The following is a 20,250-nucleotide window of genomic DNA, read 5'->3' on the forward strand; positions in this document are numbered from 1 at the left end:
ACCCAGAGGATGAGATAATTGTTCCCTACTAGTACACAGTTTAGATGCTCTAGGAAAGTTAGAGCACAAGAGTGGTGGGAAAACTGGTTGTGTCAACAGCGTTATATGAGCAGATTTTCTAATGCAGATGCAAGTTTAGTGCTTTTATCTTGATATTTATTTTATTGCAAGTCTTTCATCAACAAATAAGGATTTTCTTGCAGCTAAACACAAAGTGGAGTTTTTTTAGCTCTGTTCCTGGATCTGGATGTATTTTTGAAAGAAGTGTGTTTATGCCTGGGGAAAGAAGAAAGGAGAAGAGGTGTAGGGATACTTCCGCCATGTGAATGTAACCTTACAACACTGACTTCAGTGCTTCAGTGGTCATTAGTGAAATCAGTAGCTTCCAGATACACAGTGCCACACAAACTGAATATTTCCCCTGAAGAATTCACTAGCAGAGGCTGCTTTTGACTGCTTCTGCTGTTTTCCCATTTGCAGTAATATATATTATTATCTGTCAGAGGTGAAGTTGTTCTATCAATTCCCAAAGATCTTGAAAGGAAGATAAGATTGTAAAATAACCAAGCTGCATGTTTTCCTGAAGTCATGCTTTTGTTTGTATTTCTCTACTCTGAAGTGTCAGCAAATACCTGTATTCAATTTTTATTTCAGGGTGTCCAAGAAAGGGTTAATCTTTCTGCACCCCTGTTACCTAAAGAAGATCCAATCTTCACATACTTATCTCGGAGACTGGGAAGAAGTATAGAGGAAATAGGTCACCGTATTTATGACGGGCTTATGAAGGTATGAAATTGGAATCTTGCTGGGTGCACTAAAAAGAGTGCTGGAGAGGTCTCACAAGTTTAGATACACCGCTTACAAGCAGTCGGATCCAGTTTTGCCCATGTATTTTTGGTTTACAGTTCAGTTTCAAAAGGCAAACTGAGACCACCTTTTGATAGGCAAGTAGAAGCAGGAGAAGGCATCAGCAAAGCCAGTAAATAGATAGTTTCTGTCATCTTTAAGGATTTATGTAGTTATGTCCAAGCAAGCAAGCCACATTCATTGCTTTGTCAAGGTAATTAGAGTTTTAAAACAAAAAATACAGGTACTTGAAGAGCAAAGAAGAAACAACAGTACTGAAGTGTGTATGTTTTTGTTAAATGTCTTCCTGCAAAATCTAGGAACCTTCATTGAACTCCAGCTAAGATGTTGATGCTTAAACTACTGTCACCTCTCATTTCACCTCATTTTGTATTTTTACCTTCCTGAAATGCAGAAATTCTGTTTCTTTAATACATGAGTATGCTAGTTCACTGTTCCTAAACATTGACAACTGTTGCCAAATGGCAGCTTTCCAGTGCAGGAGGATAGCTTAGAGCAGCTGAGCACCAACTTTGATGCTCAGCTTTTCATCCTATAGTAATTAAAGCCCTGATTAACCTTTTAGTTCATGTGTTAGTAGTTAGTACAGTTCATGTGTTTCTCGTTACTGCAGAACTCTTCTTCCTGGGTACTCTATAACATGGCTTCTTTTTACTGGCGAATAAAGAATGAGCCATACCAAGTAGTAGAATGTGCCATGCGTGCCCTTCACTTTTCTTCAAGGTAAGAATTGCTAATAAGGATTTCTTCTCAGATTGCTTTTCTAGTTATCCTGGTTAGTAAACAGGTTTTAGTTCCTAAGACAGTATGCTAAGGAATAATCTCTGTTACTTGTTCTTGGTCTCTGTGTGCTATACTAGACATATAAATAGTTGAGACCTTCTTCTAGCAAGTGATATATTTTAATGTGTGAATGGCAAATTAATATGTCCTTGTGCATGATTTTTACACAGTCTTAACTTCCTTTAATGTTAGTTTTTAATTTTTTTCCTATTTTTTTCTTTTATTCTTTTAGGCAAAATAAAGACATTGCACTGGTAAATTTGGCAAATATTTTGCACCGGGCTCACTTCTCAGCAGATGCAGCTATTGTGGTTCATGCAGCTCTGGATTACAGTGACTTCTTTACCAGCTATTACACTTTAGGAAATATATACGCAGTAAATACAATCTTTATTTTCCAAGACTTGAAGAAAATTAAATATTACTTGATCTTTTGGGGTTGACTTGTAATGGTTTACTCTTTTACAGTGTGTCTTGTGCTCCATGTGTATCTCATGCTTAATGCCTAAGATTCTGTCAGGATACTTTTATTCAAAAGTCTGTCTATTAGCAAACGCTTTTATCTGCACCTGGAAATAAATTCCAGTAAAATTCTTTTGTAGCCTTTTTTTAATAGATGTAGTTGCTTGAGTGTCAGAAATGACAGGCTGCTTGTTATCATGAATTAAAATTTCAATTAATGGCTTCTTTAAAAACTGAGTATTGTTTATTAAATATTACTACACAATGGCTAATTCTCTCTCTTGGTCATTCTTCAGATGCTTGGAGAGTACAACCACTCAGTCCTGTGTTATGATCATGCTCTGCAGGCCAAACCAGGGTTTGAGCAAGCTGTAAAAAGGAAACATGCTGTCCTATGTCAGCAAAAACTTGAGCAAAAATTAGAAGCCCAGCATAGGTAACTAAAATATCCCAGTGGCAATTTAATGTCTGTAGGTTCTGTTGCAGCAGTTATTCACACTTCAAGAAGAATTGTTTTTAAATTTCTGTATTTCTTTGATTATGCAATAGAATTAAGGATAAGAATACTTTAAGAAACCTAGAGTTAAAAATATGCAAGAGTGTAGGAAAAGATGGTATTCTTGAAAGCATTCAAAGTAAATCTTCTCTGTTTAATTTCCAAGATCACTTCAGCGAACATTAAATGAATTAAAGGAATATCAAAAGCAGCATGACCATTACCTTAGGCAGCAAGATGTTTTAGACAAGTACAAGCTCATCCAGGAGGAACAAATCTTGAGGAACATCATTCATGAGACACAGATGGCAAAAGAAGCTCAATTAGGTACAACTTCTTCATGTTCATGCTCATTAAAGCAATGAAATATGGCACATATTCAGATAAGTGTCAGGATATAACTTCTTCATATATTAAGATGGCCCTGAGTGACTCTTGGGTTTTGCTTATTAAAACAGGAGATTGCAGTATGTTCTTGAACAGGGAATTCTTTTTGAGTCTTTTGAGTCCTCTGGGCTGATAGAGTAAATAAAAAGGATTGACCATACTGGGGGCAGAGAAGGTTGATTGTGTGCTGTCTTTTGTCTTCTCAGAAACCACACTTCTCTAGTATAAAAAAATATTTTCTGCTCTGCAGGGAACCACCAGATTTGCAGATTGGGCAACCAGCAGCATAGCTTGCACTGTCAGTGGGATCAGCCTGTTCGTTATCACCGCGGAGACATTTTTGAAAATGTGGAATATGTTCAGGTTTGTGAATTGATACCACTGCCTCAAGTTACATCCCATTTGCTTTATTAGTAAAGTAATTTCAGTTTTTTCAGTGTTGACAAAAGGGTTACATTTTGGCTGTAGTAATTATAGTGAGAAATCTTAGTCTTTCTTTTCCAGAGTGCACGGTATTTTAATGCATGTCTTTTGATACTAGTGCAAGTGGAGAGACTGTGAACTATAGAAATAGAGAGGGTTTCTTGTAAAAGGCTTTGTTTAACTTAGAAAAGAGAATTACTTGAAATCAAAAACTTCATTTTAGTCCAAAGCCTTAGTTCCCTATGATTGCACCAAGAAAATTTTGTACAAGAGTATTACGAAGTTCTGGAAGCAGGGTGTGTACTGATACTGAAAATCCAGAATGACAGGCACCTAAGCAACACCTCTGCTGTGTTAGAACTGCAGATAAGGATTATGATTTCAGTTATTTTGCAATGTGGAGTATGTTCTGAAGTTTTTCCCTTTAACTAGTTCAAAAAATAAGAATAATTATTTTTAGTTTTGCTGTTGTCTTCTTGTCTTTGATTGTTTTTCCTATTATAGTAATTATAAATTCAGATTATTGAGATAATTCTGAAAGCCATGAGTCTTAGCAATTCTGAGTTGATTTCGAGCCATGCAATCTAGACAAGTAGATTTTATTTATGGCCTATTACAAGCATCTGCTTGGTACCTTTTAGCATTTTTCCTTGATTTGCACTTGTGTTTTCATTGTTGGCTTATTTACAGTATGAATATTACTCTTTCATGGTCTGAGTGGATCAAGAGACTTAAATTCCTTTTTTTTTCTGCTACCCACAGTTCAGCTTATCAGTGAGGCTTAACTACATAAGTGAGGAGGGGAAATAACATGGAGAAATTCAACAAGCAATGTGCCATCTCCTTTATTAAAATTTGTCTTTCTGTTGTTTCTAGTTTGGTGAAGACTCTTCAACTTCTAGTATGACATCCATGAATTTGGACCTTCATGCAAACCAAAGTGTTCACAGCCAGTCCTTGCAGTCTTCCCCTGTGGCTCGTTCTGTTGTTTCAGTGTGGAGTGTGAGACCCAGCAGAGTGAGTGAAGAGGATGAGCTTTGCTCTTTCACAGAGGAGGGGTGAAAGTGACTCCTCTCCTTGTTTGTGTAAAACTTTCTAGCATCTGAGCCACAGTTTTGACGTGTGACAGCACTGGAGAATGTAGCATTCCAGATTTCTTCAACATACAAGTATCTGTCTAGTTTCTCTGTACTGGTTTCCCCACCTTTGAAACTACTGGAGCACTGAGGGAGTTGTTCTGTAAACATCTGCTTCAAGTAAAGTGGTACAGCTAAAAATAGAAATTTCAACTGCTGATATTAAAAAAAGATGGAAAAATAATAGCTATGAAGATCTCAGTTTTGTTTTGCTTTGGTTTTTTTCTTCAGACTATCCTTTAATATCTCTTTTATTACCTTGTTCATTACAATATTAAAAATGTTGAGAAAATATTAAAAAATAATTCCTTTCCCCCCTTAGGACAAACAGCATATTCTTTGGCCTCAGCGGTCAGATTGCATGAAATCTTTCCCCAGATTTCCTGACCCAGAAGAACTGCCAACTTATTTCTTGCCTCCAGAAAACAGGGGATTCAGGCAAGTGTTGATTTTTAAAAGCTGTATTTGTAAGTCTTTGTTTTATGAGTGGAGGAGTATTTTCTTTATGGAGTGGATGGATGCAATTAGTAAGCAACAGCACAGAGGTGTTCAAACCTCTTTATCTGGCCTTTCCACAGAAGGAAGGCATTTTCCTTGATTGTTGTCTTTGCTGTAAGTATAACAGCCAGAGCCAATTTCATGGTGATTCTTCCCTGACTGTTGGTCCAGGGTGAGCACACTAAACACAGACAGAATGGGGATTTAAGCACAAATCTGAATGTCTTGTGAACTATATTAATAAAAAAAACAACTTGAAAGAGAGAATGAGGTGAGCATCTATTTAATAACTACAGTTAACTCTTGTACATTACATACATCCTATCAGCTTTAGTTATGATGACACAAAACAATGAAGACCAGAAAACAGTAAAAAGGATTAGGAGTGGAAAACTCCAGCTCATTCCTTTGGGACAGAGGTAGAAAATCAGCTTAGTCATGGAAGAGTCAGTAATACTTGTTATTATATAGGATAAAATAAATGTGTCTGTACTGCAGTAGCTAACTTACGTAGATCAATACAGTGTTGTAATACCCTAGTCACTTAAATTATGACAGTGGTAGTAAAAAGACTGTTTTGTTCTACCTAGTCATTACAATACTAGTATTGAGCTTGTGTTAAAGGTTCCCATCTAAAAACATCCAGCAACTTCCTTTGGAGAAAGGCAGTTTTCATCTTAGAATGTTATTTATACATAATTTGGCTACATCTGGATGTTTTTGAAATCAGGTTCTACTGTAAAAAATTCTACTTTTTTATCACATATCTGTTTAGTCCTAAACTTCATAGAATCCTTATTAGCATAATATGAGAACCTTCTGTTATCTCTACTGCACTGTTCATTGTTCTTGTTATAAACACATTATTCTGTGCTTAAAAATGGAAAGTAAAGACCTTGTAAATTACTTTTCAAGGGAAGGGTGGTCCTTGAGTTCTTCGTGTTTGCAGCTCGTGTCTCATAGGAGTCTGCAGTACGAGGCTTAGCAGATTCGTGTATTTCTACATGATGGCATGCAGCACATGCTGTTTATTTGTCTTGGTTCTCCTTATTGCTAGAATCCAGCCAATACTGAATATTCCAGGAGATACTGTTGAGCATGGAGAAGCACAGGCACCAGATTGTTCTTCCATTACTGATGCTCGTAATAATGAATCTCTAAACATACTGGTCAAGGAACTAGACACTAATCTAGATTTGAAATTCAGGATGCCAGATAATCAAGCAAGACAGGTAAGAGATGTTTTCTTGTTGGTTCTCTTCTGGTTTAAAATCCTCCTTTTTATTGCCTTAAAAATGTTATTCAGATCATAAAAGATTTTGCTATTTCAAGGCAATCAGTACTTCTGAAAAAGGTGGGCAAATTCTTTCTAATAGTATTGGAGATAGGGTTAACTTGTCTGGCTTCTTTCAGATGCTGACCAAAAGCACACAAAATGGGAAATTTAATTTACTCTTTGAAATCACATCTTTCTTTTAAATCTAACAGTCACTTGATATGATTAATTTCCAAGACCTGCTGCATTCTACCAAGCTGGTAACTTTCATAGGCCATTCTGGAGATTGGTTGCTTTAAGTGTTAACTGTTCACATCCTCTTCTTAGTACAATGTATTTTATCTTCCCTTTGCTAAAGAGAAGATTTAAGGAAGCAAGTGTTGAATGGCCCTTGTAGATCATGACTGTAAAATTTATTCAGTAGTTTGGGGAAAAGCAAATCTTTGTCTTTCAGGTTTTGCATTCTCGTATCGACAATGAAACTCTTACACTGGCAAAGATAGGAGTGTTTCTAGATCATGCCATGAAAAAGGTATGTCCATCTGTCACATGAGATGAATTCAGAATTCTTACTTGAGATTTGTTTTTATACTTCTAAAGTAGTCAGTGACACAGTAGAAAGGAGTTTATTTGCTGCCTGTAACTGAAATGAAAGTAACTTTAAAAGCCATGTTTACAAAGCAGAAATACATAGAGAAGTATCTAACTTAGCTTAATGTGGACCAAACAGCCCTGTAGTTGCTTGTTGTTGTTGTAAGGATATGGAGCAGCAATATATTAGCTAATTCTGGCAGCCGTTTGCTTAACTGGGAGAAGTAGCTTGAAGCTACTCCTCCGTCTGCCACCCCTTCCTGCATGCCTGTCTTGTGCTCTTCCTCCTCCTTCCCACCGCCCTGCTTTTCCCCCTACTCTCCCTCCAAGGAAACCAACCCTCTATGTCAATCTTCTGTCAGGATAATTAGCACTCTGGGGCAAAGAATGTACCTCTGTATAGAAGCCTGTGGAATGCCACCTCCATCTTGCGTGGGGCCTTTGAGAGTCAAGTGACAGGAAGCATTGAGAGAGACGTTGACTCTTTTTGACATGTCAAGCTGATATTTCTCAGTTTAACTTTCTTGTAGAAGTTGTGTCAAGGTATTATATGTAGATACTTTTCTAGTCTAAAATCAGTACCATTTACTATGTGCATCTGTCTTAACCAGGAGAAGAAATGAGCAGTAGGAGTTGATTCCTATTATTGTGTTGTTCAGCAGAGTCCTATACATGTCTAATGTCTTACTGTGCAGTGCATGAGTATTTTGGTTTTCGCTGTAGTATTCTGTTGCTGTCATGCTAAAAGCCTGAACTTTTCTGCCTGCTGATGTAGGAGCAGTCTAGTGTTTTACCTGTTCTGCTAATGATAAACGACTTAGAGCAGGAATGCCAGAGTTAGTATCTTTGTATTGGGAAAGAAAAAATGCTAATAACTTGCTGAGAATTTAGTTAAGGGAGGTCATTGAGACCTGTGAATAAAGAGTAATTCAATGAGGAGTTTGGAATGAAGAACCATGTGCATTGCAAAACAGGGATCATTAATAATCTTGAAATCACAGGTTATGTAAGGTACTCCAAACGTTGAATATTGTATCATATTGCTTTCTCTCAGTTCATCTAGAACCATAGTTAGAACCCTTCTGTGGGAGGGGTTTTTGAAAACCTGGAACAAAATGTTCTTACTAACTCAACATAGTATCACTGTTTTGCTTCCTTAATCCTTGCTGCATGTTTCCTACTCAGGCATGCATTTGGGCTTCAGACATGTAGGTAGAACTGAACATCCATTTCAGGCATTGGTTTTACGCTATAAATGTTTTGTAGAATTGGGTAATAGGGAATGATGAAAATATTAGAAACTAGAACATGCTTCTAAATAATGTCAAAGTGCGTCTGAAAGTGGATGTTTTGCCTACCTCTGTCAACCTGTCAGGATTTTTGAATTTGATATTTCTCCTCTAGGTTGAGTGCTTCTTTTTGCTGTTACAGGTTAAACAGGAGGAAGGAACATTCAAGGTGTATTTGACACTTCCTCCATTCTTTCATCTGCTCTCACTTACTGCTTACTATTTTACAATCTTTAAACACTATCTAATGCATGCCAGTTGTCAACTTTAATAAGACAATAGACAACTAAATCTAAGAAAAAGCAACTCTGAAACCTTAAATTGACAGGGAAAGGTAATGTTAGACAGGGGACCTGGAAGCACATCTGCCTGATTTTCCAGTTCTAGCATTTTACACTGATCTGTATCTGTATAATTTTAAGACTCTGCAATGGCCCTCAAGCGTTGCTTGCTGTAGTGAACTAGCCATTATCACTTGTACATTTTGAGGGATTTTTTGGTCATGATACAAAGCATTCATATGAGTAGAGTGTGAGCAGCAGCTGCTACTAAATTGCAGTTCAGCCTGTAAATCATGTCCATTTGAGTAGAATGGAGCAGATTGAATAATCTACTAATAGTTACAGCAAAGTCTAATTTGTATCCATTTAACAATATAGTATGCAGGAGTGAGTTCTGTTTGCTTATTATTAAAGAGCAGGCATTTCTGTCTTCCTGAGACATCTCTTTGTGGGTGTTTTTATCCTTTTCCCTGACCCTTCTATAGCCAGAAGATCCTCTGTGGCTTGTGCTTAATGAAGCTGGATTGTACTGGCGTGCAGTTGGAAATAGCACCTTTGCTATCACCTGTTTGCAAAAAGCATATAATTTGGCTCCACATGAGTATCAGGACATCCCTCTGGTCAACCTTGCTAACCTCTTGTTTCATTATGGTCTTCATTCGGATGCCAGCAGGCTCCTGCTGAAGGCTTTGGCCATCAATGCCTCTGAGGTAAGATGATGGGGTTTTGTGTTTGCCCAGCAGTGAATGTGTTTTCCCTCATTATTTTCTAAGTACATGTTACTTGTGTTTACCTGCACATGCAGTTCATCTTCCAGCTGGTGATTTGCAATGGATGTTAATTTCCATATAAATTCCTGACTGCACCAGGAGAGATGCTGATTGTTGAAAGTATAAACATCTAGAGAAGTTCTAGTAAATCAGTGACAGGCTTCTAGCCTCCCAAAACCTGTATTATGAGCAGTGCCTCCAAAGAATTTAATCTTGGTGTTTGCCAAGATTTTAACCTAAAACAGTGATCTGTCAAGTTGTCAGCATTGTATCTTGATTCTTAAAACCCTTAAAGTAGTGTGTATGCCACCAAGATCTTTATAGACATGTTTCTGTGACACTTGATTTTTATCTGTCCCTAGTTTTATTTATCCCTAGCTTTTTTCTATCTACATAGAGGAAAATGTGTTCTAGGTGTTTGGTGGCTTTGCTTCCAACCATAGATTCAGACCAGGTTTTTGTATTTCTGAACAGTAACGTCATAAATATTCTGTAGGTTGTCACCTATGTCATATAGGCAGTTTCTGTATTATTCAGAAACTGTTTGAACTACTGGACTGGCCAGAACAGTTGTGAAAAGAAAGGGGGAGGGAATTGCATAGCAGGGAACATCTTTTTTCTAGCAGGTAATTTTGGTCTTGCATCACAGACACTTCAGTAAGAAGTTCAAGTGACTCTTTCCTGTGCTTCTAGCTCTCTAGTTAGATTAACAGCATTTAAACCTGCCAGGCTGTCAGTCACCTAGCATATAAAAAAGCTAAAAACAGAGTAAGTTTGTTCAGTGCAGCATTCAGAAACAAATTTTCAAGTGTTGGAAAGGAATGTAGTCCATTTGGGTGGCAGGTAAGAGTGTAAAAAGAAACTACAGAAAGAACTATTCTTGATTGATGTGCCTTAAGAAGAACATATGAAAACACAGGCTTGGAGGGGAGAAACCTAGGAATCCTCAGGACCATGCTGTGTGAGTAGGGCTTTTCTTGAAAAATACTTGTAATTGCTGCCTCGTTACAGTAATACCTGCTCGTGTTTTTTTCAAGTGTACTCAGTCCTGTAATACCTATTGTACCAGAAAAACTAGCAGGAGGCATTGCACTTGAATGGTATTTCCTGGAATATAATGGAAAGTAAATACAAGTTAAAATTAATTACAGCTACTGGGAATAAAAGATGTGCTCCATCAACAAAAGCTCTTAAAAAGAAAAAAAATCCTGTTGCTCAGCTTGCACACTTTACTGAATACTGATTATTAATGCAAGCTGAGTTGGAAAAATCTTCAGCTACTGCTCGGTCTTCACATTTTTAGATAATGAATGTAAAAACTGTTTCAGTGGGGAAAATGACTGCTTAAATTATAATACTGTAGTCTTTATTCTAGCAGCGTATTGGTAACTGCAGCAAATTACTTTGCCCAAGTGAAAGACTTTTCAGTCAACCCATAAATGTAATGCTTTCCTCTGTGCCTGTAACAAAGTGTTGACTTCTACCCAGTGAAAAAGGTGTTTATAATCTTTACTTTTCAAAAAAATACATATTTTAGAGATAGTAGCCAAAAGCAGTAGACAAAAATAATGTTTTACAAAGATTTAAAAGGCATAAATGTGTACCCCTAGGCTAGTGTGACATTGGTGTTTTCACTAACCTAGCTTTTCTGAGGTAAATCTGAACACTCTTGGCGAATGCAATGCATCTGTGCCCTGCTAGAACACTAGTGATATTTTAATTTTTTGTGAACTTTTAATGATTCTAAATTGCCTAATTTGCACATTTCAGTTTAGTCCTGTGGCATTCTCTGCAGTAAGCATTATGTTTCTGATGGTTAGTAAGTAAGTACTTAAAGCTTCATTTCAATCTGTGTGTATTTAACAGCTGTTTTTTGTTGTGGAAAGATGGAACTCTTAACACAACCCTGTGGCAAAACAGCTTTTGGTTACCACCAATGCATCAGTCTGTTAGTTTTCCATTGTAAGAATAGGCAGTGCCTGTTTAGGAAGTTTTCTAAATTCTTTCCCACCAAATTTATGAGGGTGTGACTTGACAAGGGTATTTCCTAGTTGGCTTCAATCTTAAAACAGTGAGCATACTTATGCTGCAGTGTGTTGCTTTTGTATTCACAGCCCCTGACTTTTCTGAGCCTAGGAAATGCATACCTGGCTCAGAACAACATCAGTGGAGCACTGCAGGCCTTCAGACATGCACTGGATTTGACAGCCAAGTGCTTGGAGTGTGAAAGCAGCCTGAAGATGATCCGCTGTCTGCAGTTTTATCCTTTCCTCTACAACATCACCTCTTCTGTGTGCAGTGGTAAGCAACTGCTGAAAGGCGGACCACAAGTGAAATAATGTCTGTTTGCCTTGGGTGTTGGCGATTTTATTTTTCCCCAAGTTTCCACCCTTTGGCTTCACAGTGCTTTCTACCTTTAAGGATCAAGGTTGAGACATTGCTTTTAATGGAAAAGTTACAGTCCATTAAATAATTGCTTGAGGATGACTTCTTGAATATCTAGAGGGCTTCCACTGAGTGCAAATTAATTCCTGACTGTCAGTAATACCTTAACAGCACCACCAATATCTCTTACTGGTTAACATGGAATGCTGGATTCAGTATTTATGAAAGGGCACATCTACTTCTAGGCTACTCAACAGCCCCTTTGTACATCCCTTCAGGTTTTATAGTCAGCTGGATTTGTTTCCTTAAAGCTGAAGAATTTGATGAAGGGCAGTTTAGTTTGAATTCATATCCTTTCAGTGTGTTCAGTACTTTGGTTGTCATTTTCTAGAGTTCAGTCTTCAAGGAATAGACTGTCTTGTTGTCAGCATTATATTGTTTGTATGAGGCCAAGATCATTGCTCTTAACACTCCAAAAATCTGTAAGAATGAACTAGAATCCAATCTCTCCCCCCAAAAAATTTGTAAATATTTTCAACTGAATTATTTATTGTCATTAATGACTACTTATATTTTTTAAAAATAATAGTTTTTGGAGGTGGATTCTTTCATTTTATTCAGTCCTACTGAGTATATTCAGTACTTTGTCTGTACTTGAATATGGCCGATGTGACACTCATGAGCATCCTTGAAGACTATTTATTAATATATTTTCTAATCCCTTTTGTCTCAGATTGTTACTCAGGTAACTTTCCATCTAATATTTTCTTTATTTTTGGTGTAAACCTCACTACAGAAATGCTTGTGATTTTTAGCATTCCTAGGACTTCCCCCTGAGGGTTTTTTAAAATTCCCTCTCCCTCTCTAAAATTTAAAAGTGTAGAGGCAGGGAGAAACTTCCTCTGATTTAGCATCTGGAGTTGTGCTGTCTAAACACTGACTAGAGGCCATCCTGTGTCCTGGTACAATACGGATGATACCATTGTAAGTGAAATTCCAGGACTGTGCCATTCAAATAATAGTACTGTTTATGGCCCTGTGCACTTTGCTGTGATTGAGAGCCCATCAGCTGTGCAGAGAATTGAGTGCTGTTTGGCTGCGTGGGCTGCAGTGAATGGTGTAGCAGCCCAGCTGATGGATCTCATGCTGATATCCACAATGTCAACTCCTGTGCTGGCACCTGACAATGAATCTCTTAACTTCAGATTGCCCTTAAAAAAATCCTAGAAGATACTGTAAGCAGTAATGGAACTTGCACATTTCATCACAAGAGACACATTCTTCTAAAAAGAAAAACAAAACAGTGTTTGTTTACTGCCAATTAAGGTCTTTTAAAAACTCAGAATGTTAAAGTTATTCCAGTCAAACTTTAGTCATAGCTACTCTGTTTTGAAGTTAAGCAGAAAGCAATTTAAAAGTATATTCACAGAACTTAAACAGAAACGTGCAGTGGTTGTATCTGAACTCCAAAGTTATCTTTGACATCTTTTGTTTTAAATGCTTTTCTTCCTTCAACTTGGCATAATGTAGTTTGCTTGATTTTTGGCTTCTGCTTGCATTGGTTCCTGATCCAGGGTGTTCATTCTGAGGTCAGCTGTTACAACATATACTGTTTAGGACATTTGTGTTTCTTGAATGTGAGGGAAAACCCATCTCAAAAGTGCTTAAGAGAACAATGTTATCTTGCCTTTTTTTGCCAGCTTGGCCACTGGTTATCAAAGTGAGCCTGAATATATTCATCTGGTACATTGGAGCTGAGATCTGGTCAATAAGGAATTTGTGAAGCTGCTAAATCAACAAGGAGCAGAATATGCCTTAGCATGTTAATGTAGTCATTAAATTTCACTATTCCATTATTTAAGTATTTTACTCTGTATTTATATTATTTGCCTTTTTCTAGGACTTTTCTTAATATTTATTTTTTGTTATTATTTATTAGATCTTTGGTTTAGTGCAAGAAACCTGAAAATATAAAGCTGACAAATAGCGTAAATTTCTTTGTGCATTCTTGAGTGAATGTAAGATAAACATATTGGTTAATTCAGCCTTGATGATGATTTGTGGTTTAAGTCCAAACTCAAAATTTAAACATTGAAAAGTAGATTTACCTATCTTATTTGCATACGGCTTGAGTAAATATTTTTCCCCCCCTGTAAACTTCAACTGACTCCAGAGAAACCTTGACAGGCTATATGAAAGTGAGGTAAAATCTCCAAAACCAGAATGATTTCAAGAATGTGTACTCAGAAATCATATTTTGCTCTTAAAAGTATCCTGAAACTTTGGGAGTCTTCTATTGCTCCTTCAGTCCGAGGAAAACAGTTGAAAAGAGGTTGTTATTATTCACTTGATGGCATGTCATAAATTATTTGTATCCTTTGAGATCGATATACTGAAAAAATGTACCAAGAATTTGGATTGTGAGATGTTTCTCTGGTTTAATATCTTGTTTTGGTGAGCATTCTTTCAGTATTTCTGAAAGTAACAGCAGTAGGCTTCCTGTGCTTTGGGTTGTAGGCCCATGTGGTAGCTGTGTTTTTGCTTCGCCTGTCAAAAGCCTCTGTTCATGAAAACTGAACTGAGTAGCGAGACACGGAATTCCTTGCTCTGCTGCCGTGAGCCATTGGCAGAATCCAGCAAATGGTCAGTGGGAATTATATGCTAGCATGAGATGGAATATGGGATCAAAAATCTGAATTCATGGACTGATTTTTGATTACAGTATGTGCTTGGTGTTTATTTCAAATAAGTGAAATAGGCATTTTCTCAAGCATGTCGGGACGTTTGCTATTAGCACAGGACGTTGGAAGTGTGACAGACTAACGCCGAGTTTTTGGATGCTTGCTTATGTTTTCCTGTCTGTACTGCTGTCTGGTACTGTTTTTTAGTAACTTACTTCTGATAGAGATAATTTATATTTCAAATCCAAGTCTCATCATGTGCATGAGAATGAGAATTTAAAATCTCAGACCAACACTTTTCAATTTAACTTTTGTCTCCTGTATTCATGTTTATATAAACGGTTTTTTCATTGTAGAAGAATTTCCAAAACCGCAGAGGTTTTTGGTGGGGTTTTTTATGGAGGACATGTGTGAAGTGTCCAGTATTATTCCAACCCTGTTACCTGTGACATGTATTTTAGACAGCTGCAGGAGTTCAAGCAATTGTATCTAATATAGATGAGATATACAGCAAGAACCCACACAGTGCCTTACTCTCAAATAACTGAGAAAACAGTTGGAAGACTTCATTTTTCCAGCATTATCCTGTGGTGATCCTTCTAGAGGTGACTTGGCGGTGTTAAGGGTGCTGCCACATCAGCTGTTAGGTCACTGGTGAGTCAGTTCCTGAAGCAGGTAAAGAAACTTTGTGTTGCTTGACAGATAACTTCAGCACCCATGTCTGACACACAGGTAACAGGAGACCAAGAGATGTGTGTTAACAAGTGTAAAAAGCTTAATGTGAAAAACAGGGACACTCTCAAAGGTGCAGAAATTAAATATTTGGGCTGCTTATTAAGCCAGCAGAGAAAGCCAGCATCATTTTTGTCTGGTGCTAAGTGGTGCATTGCTGAGATTTGTCTTGAACACTTACGGCTTAAAATATTGCAAGTAGCTTTTATCGGGTATTAAGATGACTATCCAGCTATGGGATTGTTCCTGTGGCAGTTCACTGGCTGATGTAAGCATTCAGATGTTGCCAAGCCTTATTACAAAGATTACAGAATATGAGAACCATATTTTTAGTGTGATGGTCAGCTGGCTATTGAAACATACTGATTTGTTAGTTGCTGTTGGATAAGACTTTTCTTTCTGTGTGTAAACAGAATTGTTGCCTGGGCAAACAGAAGTCATTTGTACTCAAAATATTTTTATCAGACTAAGCATCTATCTCTGTCTCACAGTTCCATTTGTTTGTGAGCTCATACATTTCACATTCTTTCAGACAAGACCAAAATTCAAAATCTTATTAACAGACTGATGCTATTCAAAACATGAAACATAACTCGTTTCAAGCTTCAAGTTCAAGTCTTACTGTCTTTCATCCTTGGCAGGATAGTGCTTTTACAAAAGGCTTTGTGCTGCTCTTTGAAAAGTCGAAGGAGTGTGAGTTCATAATGAATGTATGTGTATGCCACCGAGAAACCTGAATCCCTGTGTGTAGACGGAGTGTGTGTGTGTGTGTGAGCAGTTCATCCTCCTTCCTCAGAGCGAATTCTGTAATGGGGATCCGCTTTAGGCGTGCCTTTAGTGCCCTCTTGTGGTACCAATACTCCGTGCCACGTGAAATCAAAACTCCTGGTTTATTCCGTCTATTTCCCCTTAAAATAAAACATGGAAAAGGTGCTTCAGCTTATATGTATGTGGATTTCCCTTTATCCTTCAGCACTTAGGTTCTTACAAGTTAGTTAAAGTTAATAAGCTTATACCTTTAAGCAAATTGACCCGAAGGGGAGAGGTTGACCTGAAAGGAGAATCTCTACTTGAAACTCTAATAGTCAGCTTATGACAGATTAAATAACTTCCTTAAATCAACATCCCAGTTTAAGCAGGCATCTGACACTAGTTTGACAGCTGCAATCAACTCAGGTCCCTTTAGTCACTGGGGATACACAAACATTAAGCAAAAGTATAACATCATTTTCTTTTCAGTAGTATGTTAAGACACAGGAATGTGAAATACTTTGCATTTTAAAATGCACCTTTCCCTTAGTTATTCCCTACTAGTTATGACTGACTTGATAGTCCCAGCAACAGCTACATTTTTGTTCCATTTCCTATAGAATGAGGTCCCATTAGACATTTTTATTGTAAAAGTAGTTTCCTCCTTGTCCAGCTGCTCTATCTTGTTTGTCCAAGGAATGCTTATCACATTAACACTTATCACACAGTGTTAATGGTGTTACATTAATGTTAACGGAATAAGCATCCCCTGAGGTGTTCACTCTTGGAGCTCTTCTGTATGTGTAAAATTCAGCTTTTTCTCACCTTCATTTGCATATTAGAAGGCAAAATTCATGAGTGCTTCTGAACCTTATTGAGAATATTGCATCTACTCTTACTTATCTTAGAGTTTGCAAAAGGGGTGGGATCTTTGGGTGACCATTTGTTTCTCTGTTGCTCTCTCTCTTGCCTTATGATAAAGTTCATCTGTATGAAAACAGAAGAGTCAACACCAGCAGGGTATTTAAACAACAAGCAGAATTCTGTGAAGCACATGAACAGCTTGTCAGAGCTCTCAGAAACACATCAGGGCAATAATTTGCCTTGGTCATGTAGCAGCAGCATGGAGAAAGTGGGTTCTGTGTGAAACAGGGGCTGTTCTAAGGTCATTGTTATCCTTTGAAGTGAAATACTCAGTTGTTCATTGGTGGCCCATACATGCACAGGAGTGCACCCACGTGCCTGTTGTTCACCCTGCAAGTTCCACCTGGAATCTGAAAATCAAGCTGGATTCTTGTTCCCTCTGGCAGCCGAGCATCTCTGTCATTGAGGATCGTACAGTGACTGTCCATCTGAAAGATCTGGTGGGTGGCACACAGGTGGGCTCTAGATCACCATATTTGGGCTCTAGTGATAAAAGAGTAAGAGGAGGTTAAATTGTACTTGTGTAGAGTGGAAACATCTTGCAGAATACAGGCAGGTGGGTGATATGGAGAATAATGTCTGCTCTTTGTTCTGGTGGAATCCAACATCCCTGGGGAGCAAGGGTGTTGGGAAATGTCAGATGTGCTTCTGAGTGGAAGATCTTGGAGAAATCCACGTGAGAATGTGCTCTGTGTGAATAATGTGACTGAGTTATTTTGGAGGTTATTTGCTACTGTTTCTGCACTACTAGCTCAATAAGGGAAGAAGCAGTTCCCACACTCCACTTTTGCAGCAGTATTAGAATATTGAGAATATTGATGTGATCTTGAAGATAGTTGACCAGATGCAGGCTTCTTGGTACTTTTCATTCCTTGGAGCCTGATTTTTAAATCATACTTTTCCCTGAAAAGTCTTCATTTAGTGTCTGAAGGAAGTTGAAGGTGAATGACCTTGCCCTAATACTGCTGTGCCAAGCTCATTGAAACCTGTCTTCTCTTTCCATGTATTTTTCTTGTCAAAACTATAGAAAGGATGTATAGAAGAGATTCTTAAATTGAAAAATGAAAGAATGTGTTACTATGTTAAACATGGTATTTTTAGCTACACCAGTACCCCAAGGCTGTGCACCCACTGCTTGTGCACATTGCTTCCAAGCTGCTGCTTGCTGGAAAGCCATTGAGAATCTTAAAGGTTTCTGTAAACAATGCATGATTCCTTAAGTACATCCATGTTGTTCAAATGTCATTCTCTTTTGCATGTGTTAAATACACTAATGATTGAGTTTGTTCTGCAGCTTCTTTCATCATGCAGAGTATGCCTTGCTGTCCTACACACATGGCCTGCTTCTTTCCTGCATGGCAGCGTACCTGACAGCTTCTCCCAGCAGCCATCAGTCTCACTTTGTATCATGCTCTTTTAAGAATGGTACACCTGCAATATTTAGTGTTCTGTTTCCATTCTGTCTTTTCCCAAGATCAGAAGGCCATTGGCTAGCAGAGGAGAGAAGAGAAGAGAAAATTATGGCCTCAGCTGCTGTTGTTGGCATTTGTATGTAGTAACTGAGGGAATGAGAATTGCACCGTGGAAGGGAATTTAGGACTGTGGGAGAATTCAGTGAGAGTTTACTGATGCAAAACCATTAAGTATGAAGAAAAAGCAGTACAGTATTAAATTAAATATAATATTACATTTCCCATTTTTATCTGCCTTTGCAGTGCAAAAGACTTTTCTTCATGTTACCTGGATCTTTCCTTTACTTGAGCAATAGCTACATGTTCATGTAGGAGGAGGAGAAACATCAGACATTGCTCAAAGGGAAAAGATTCCCTCTCCAACTAAGTTTTCAAAAGCTGATGCCTTCAGTTATCAGATATATTACCATTACTCTGCAGTGTGTGTGGTGCTTTTCTATGACAAGAATGTAGAGAAAATGACAAATTTGTGACTTTGTCTTCCTCTCTGAGAGGCTTTCTTTGCCAGTGGCAGTTACTTATGTGTAGCTGCTAAAATTTCTTACTGAACCTTAACTGGATGCACCACCTAGAGCTGGACCTATTTAAAGAGTTCCAACAACTGCATATGTTCAGCAGCCTTTTTAGGAGGAATAGTAATTCCCCAGCTACATCTGCAGGGAGATGTGGTTTCACAAACATGTTTATAGTTGAACTGTACACACTGAATTAGTGAGTTGGTTAAAGCATGTTTAGAAGAGAAAAGAACCACATATGGGAAAGTGACAATGTGTAGTTTAGTATCATTAGCAGCTGGCCGAGACCTTGAAGGCTGTATTCACTTGGCCTAAATCTGAGAACTTGTAAAGTGGTGATGTGTGGCCTCAGCCTGTAATGAGTCATGTGGAGGTTGTCTGGAAGCAGCAATGCCATGTGCTCAGATTAAAATGAGCACTGCACGCTGAGCCACGGAGTGCCAGGCACTTAACTACCCCTGATCTGTCTGCTTTATTGATTTGTTTTCTCCTTTTAAGGTTGGTTGCCTGGTTCATGTGAGTTTGTGTTGTGCTCTGACTGTCCTCAAAGCTTTAAATCTATCATCTGTTCTGGCTACTGGAGACTGAAACTAGGACAGTTCAGCATTTCCCTAGAGGAAAAAATTGAAGCTGCTTGAATGTTGTAACTATTTTGGGGAGAAAGGACATTCTTGCAAAAATTTTTAGTCTTTCTGCAGTAACTATTCTATGGCTTTGTACTGTTCTGGCTGTGTGAGGAGAGTGTTTTCTTGTTGAATTCTAATCTAGAGTGGTTGGCAGTATTCTCATCCAGCATAACCTTCTGCAGGTATTCCTTACTTAAGGCTAATCTTGATCATCAGAACCATCAAACCAGGTGTGGTGGTTTGACCGGAAATGGGATTTCTGGGATGCTGTAGTCAAACCAGAATTTTTTTATCCTGTTTTCAGAACAGTTCTGCTTTTTAATGGATTTGTGTAGAATGTGTCCTGACAGGCAAACTGCCAAGCACTTGAAAGCTCTCTTAGATTAGTAAGGGACAGGCCTACCTGGGAGTTAACACTGGTGTGCTCTTTGGGTGTGTCAGTAGCTCTGGTTTGGCGTCCAGTTAGGAGGAGCAGTTGCATGAATATCTATTCCAAACAAATCTATGAATTGTCATGGATCAAGTCTGACTATGAATCTGTTCTTGCTGGGCAGTATAACCTAGTGAAGAGATATACAGATAGACATAAATACAGCCTATCAAAATAGCTTATCTGAATAAAAAACATGTAATCAGGTCCCTGTGGTATGTTGTTTAAAAGTGGTTATCAAGACATATGCATTCAGAAAAGTGGGAAGCTAACAATAACCCATGGTGGAGTTACTAACTCTTGTAGAGTTCAACTGTATGATGGCATTTCTCGGTAGAATGTTACCATTGTACCTAGAGTCCTTTTTAAACTTGAGTTCATAGATACTTAGGATCTAACAAGATCTACAAAATATGTGATGCCTAGTATAACAAATATGTGGAAAAGAGGAAAGATTAGAAAGCTCAAAAAAAGGC

The 20,250-nt window shown here is 38.0% G+C and overlaps 1 protein-coding gene across 1 annotated transcript in view; it reads left to right on the forward strand.

Annotated features, from left to right (window-relative positions):
* Positions 1–20,250, forward strand: part of TTC17 (tetratricopeptide repeat domain 17) — a 54,458-nt gene that overhangs the window by 15,316 nt on the left and 18,892 nt on the right. The window contains exons 5-16 of the mRNA XM_054275659.1: positions 655–786; positions 1,481–1,590; positions 1,883–2,027; positions 2,409–2,548; positions 2,775–2,935; positions 3,246–3,358; positions 4,295–4,435; positions 4,877–4,992; positions 6,110–6,284; positions 6,783–6,860; positions 8,975–9,199; positions 11,374–11,560. Of these exons, the coding sequence (XP_054131634.1) occupies positions 655–786; positions 1,481–1,590; positions 1,883–2,027; positions 2,409–2,548; positions 2,775–2,935; positions 3,246–3,358; positions 4,295–4,435; positions 4,877–4,992; positions 6,110–6,284; positions 6,783–6,860; positions 8,975–9,199; positions 11,374–11,560 (1,723 nt within the window). The remainder of the gene's footprint in view (positions 1–654; positions 787–1,480; positions 1,591–1,882; positions 2,028–2,408; positions 2,549–2,774; positions 2,936–3,245; positions 3,359–4,294; positions 4,436–4,876; positions 4,993–6,109; positions 6,285–6,782; positions 6,861–8,974; positions 9,200–11,373; positions 11,561–20,250) is intronic.

This window comes from Melozone crissalis, unplaced genomic scaffold (genome assembly GCF_028551555.1).
Source record: "Melozone crissalis strain CALT ecotype California unplaced genomic scaffold, PUWL_Pcris_2 ptg000018l_1, whole genome shotgun sequence".
NCBI lineage: Eukaryota > Metazoa > Chordata > Aves > Passeriformes > Passerellidae > Melozone > Melozone crissalis.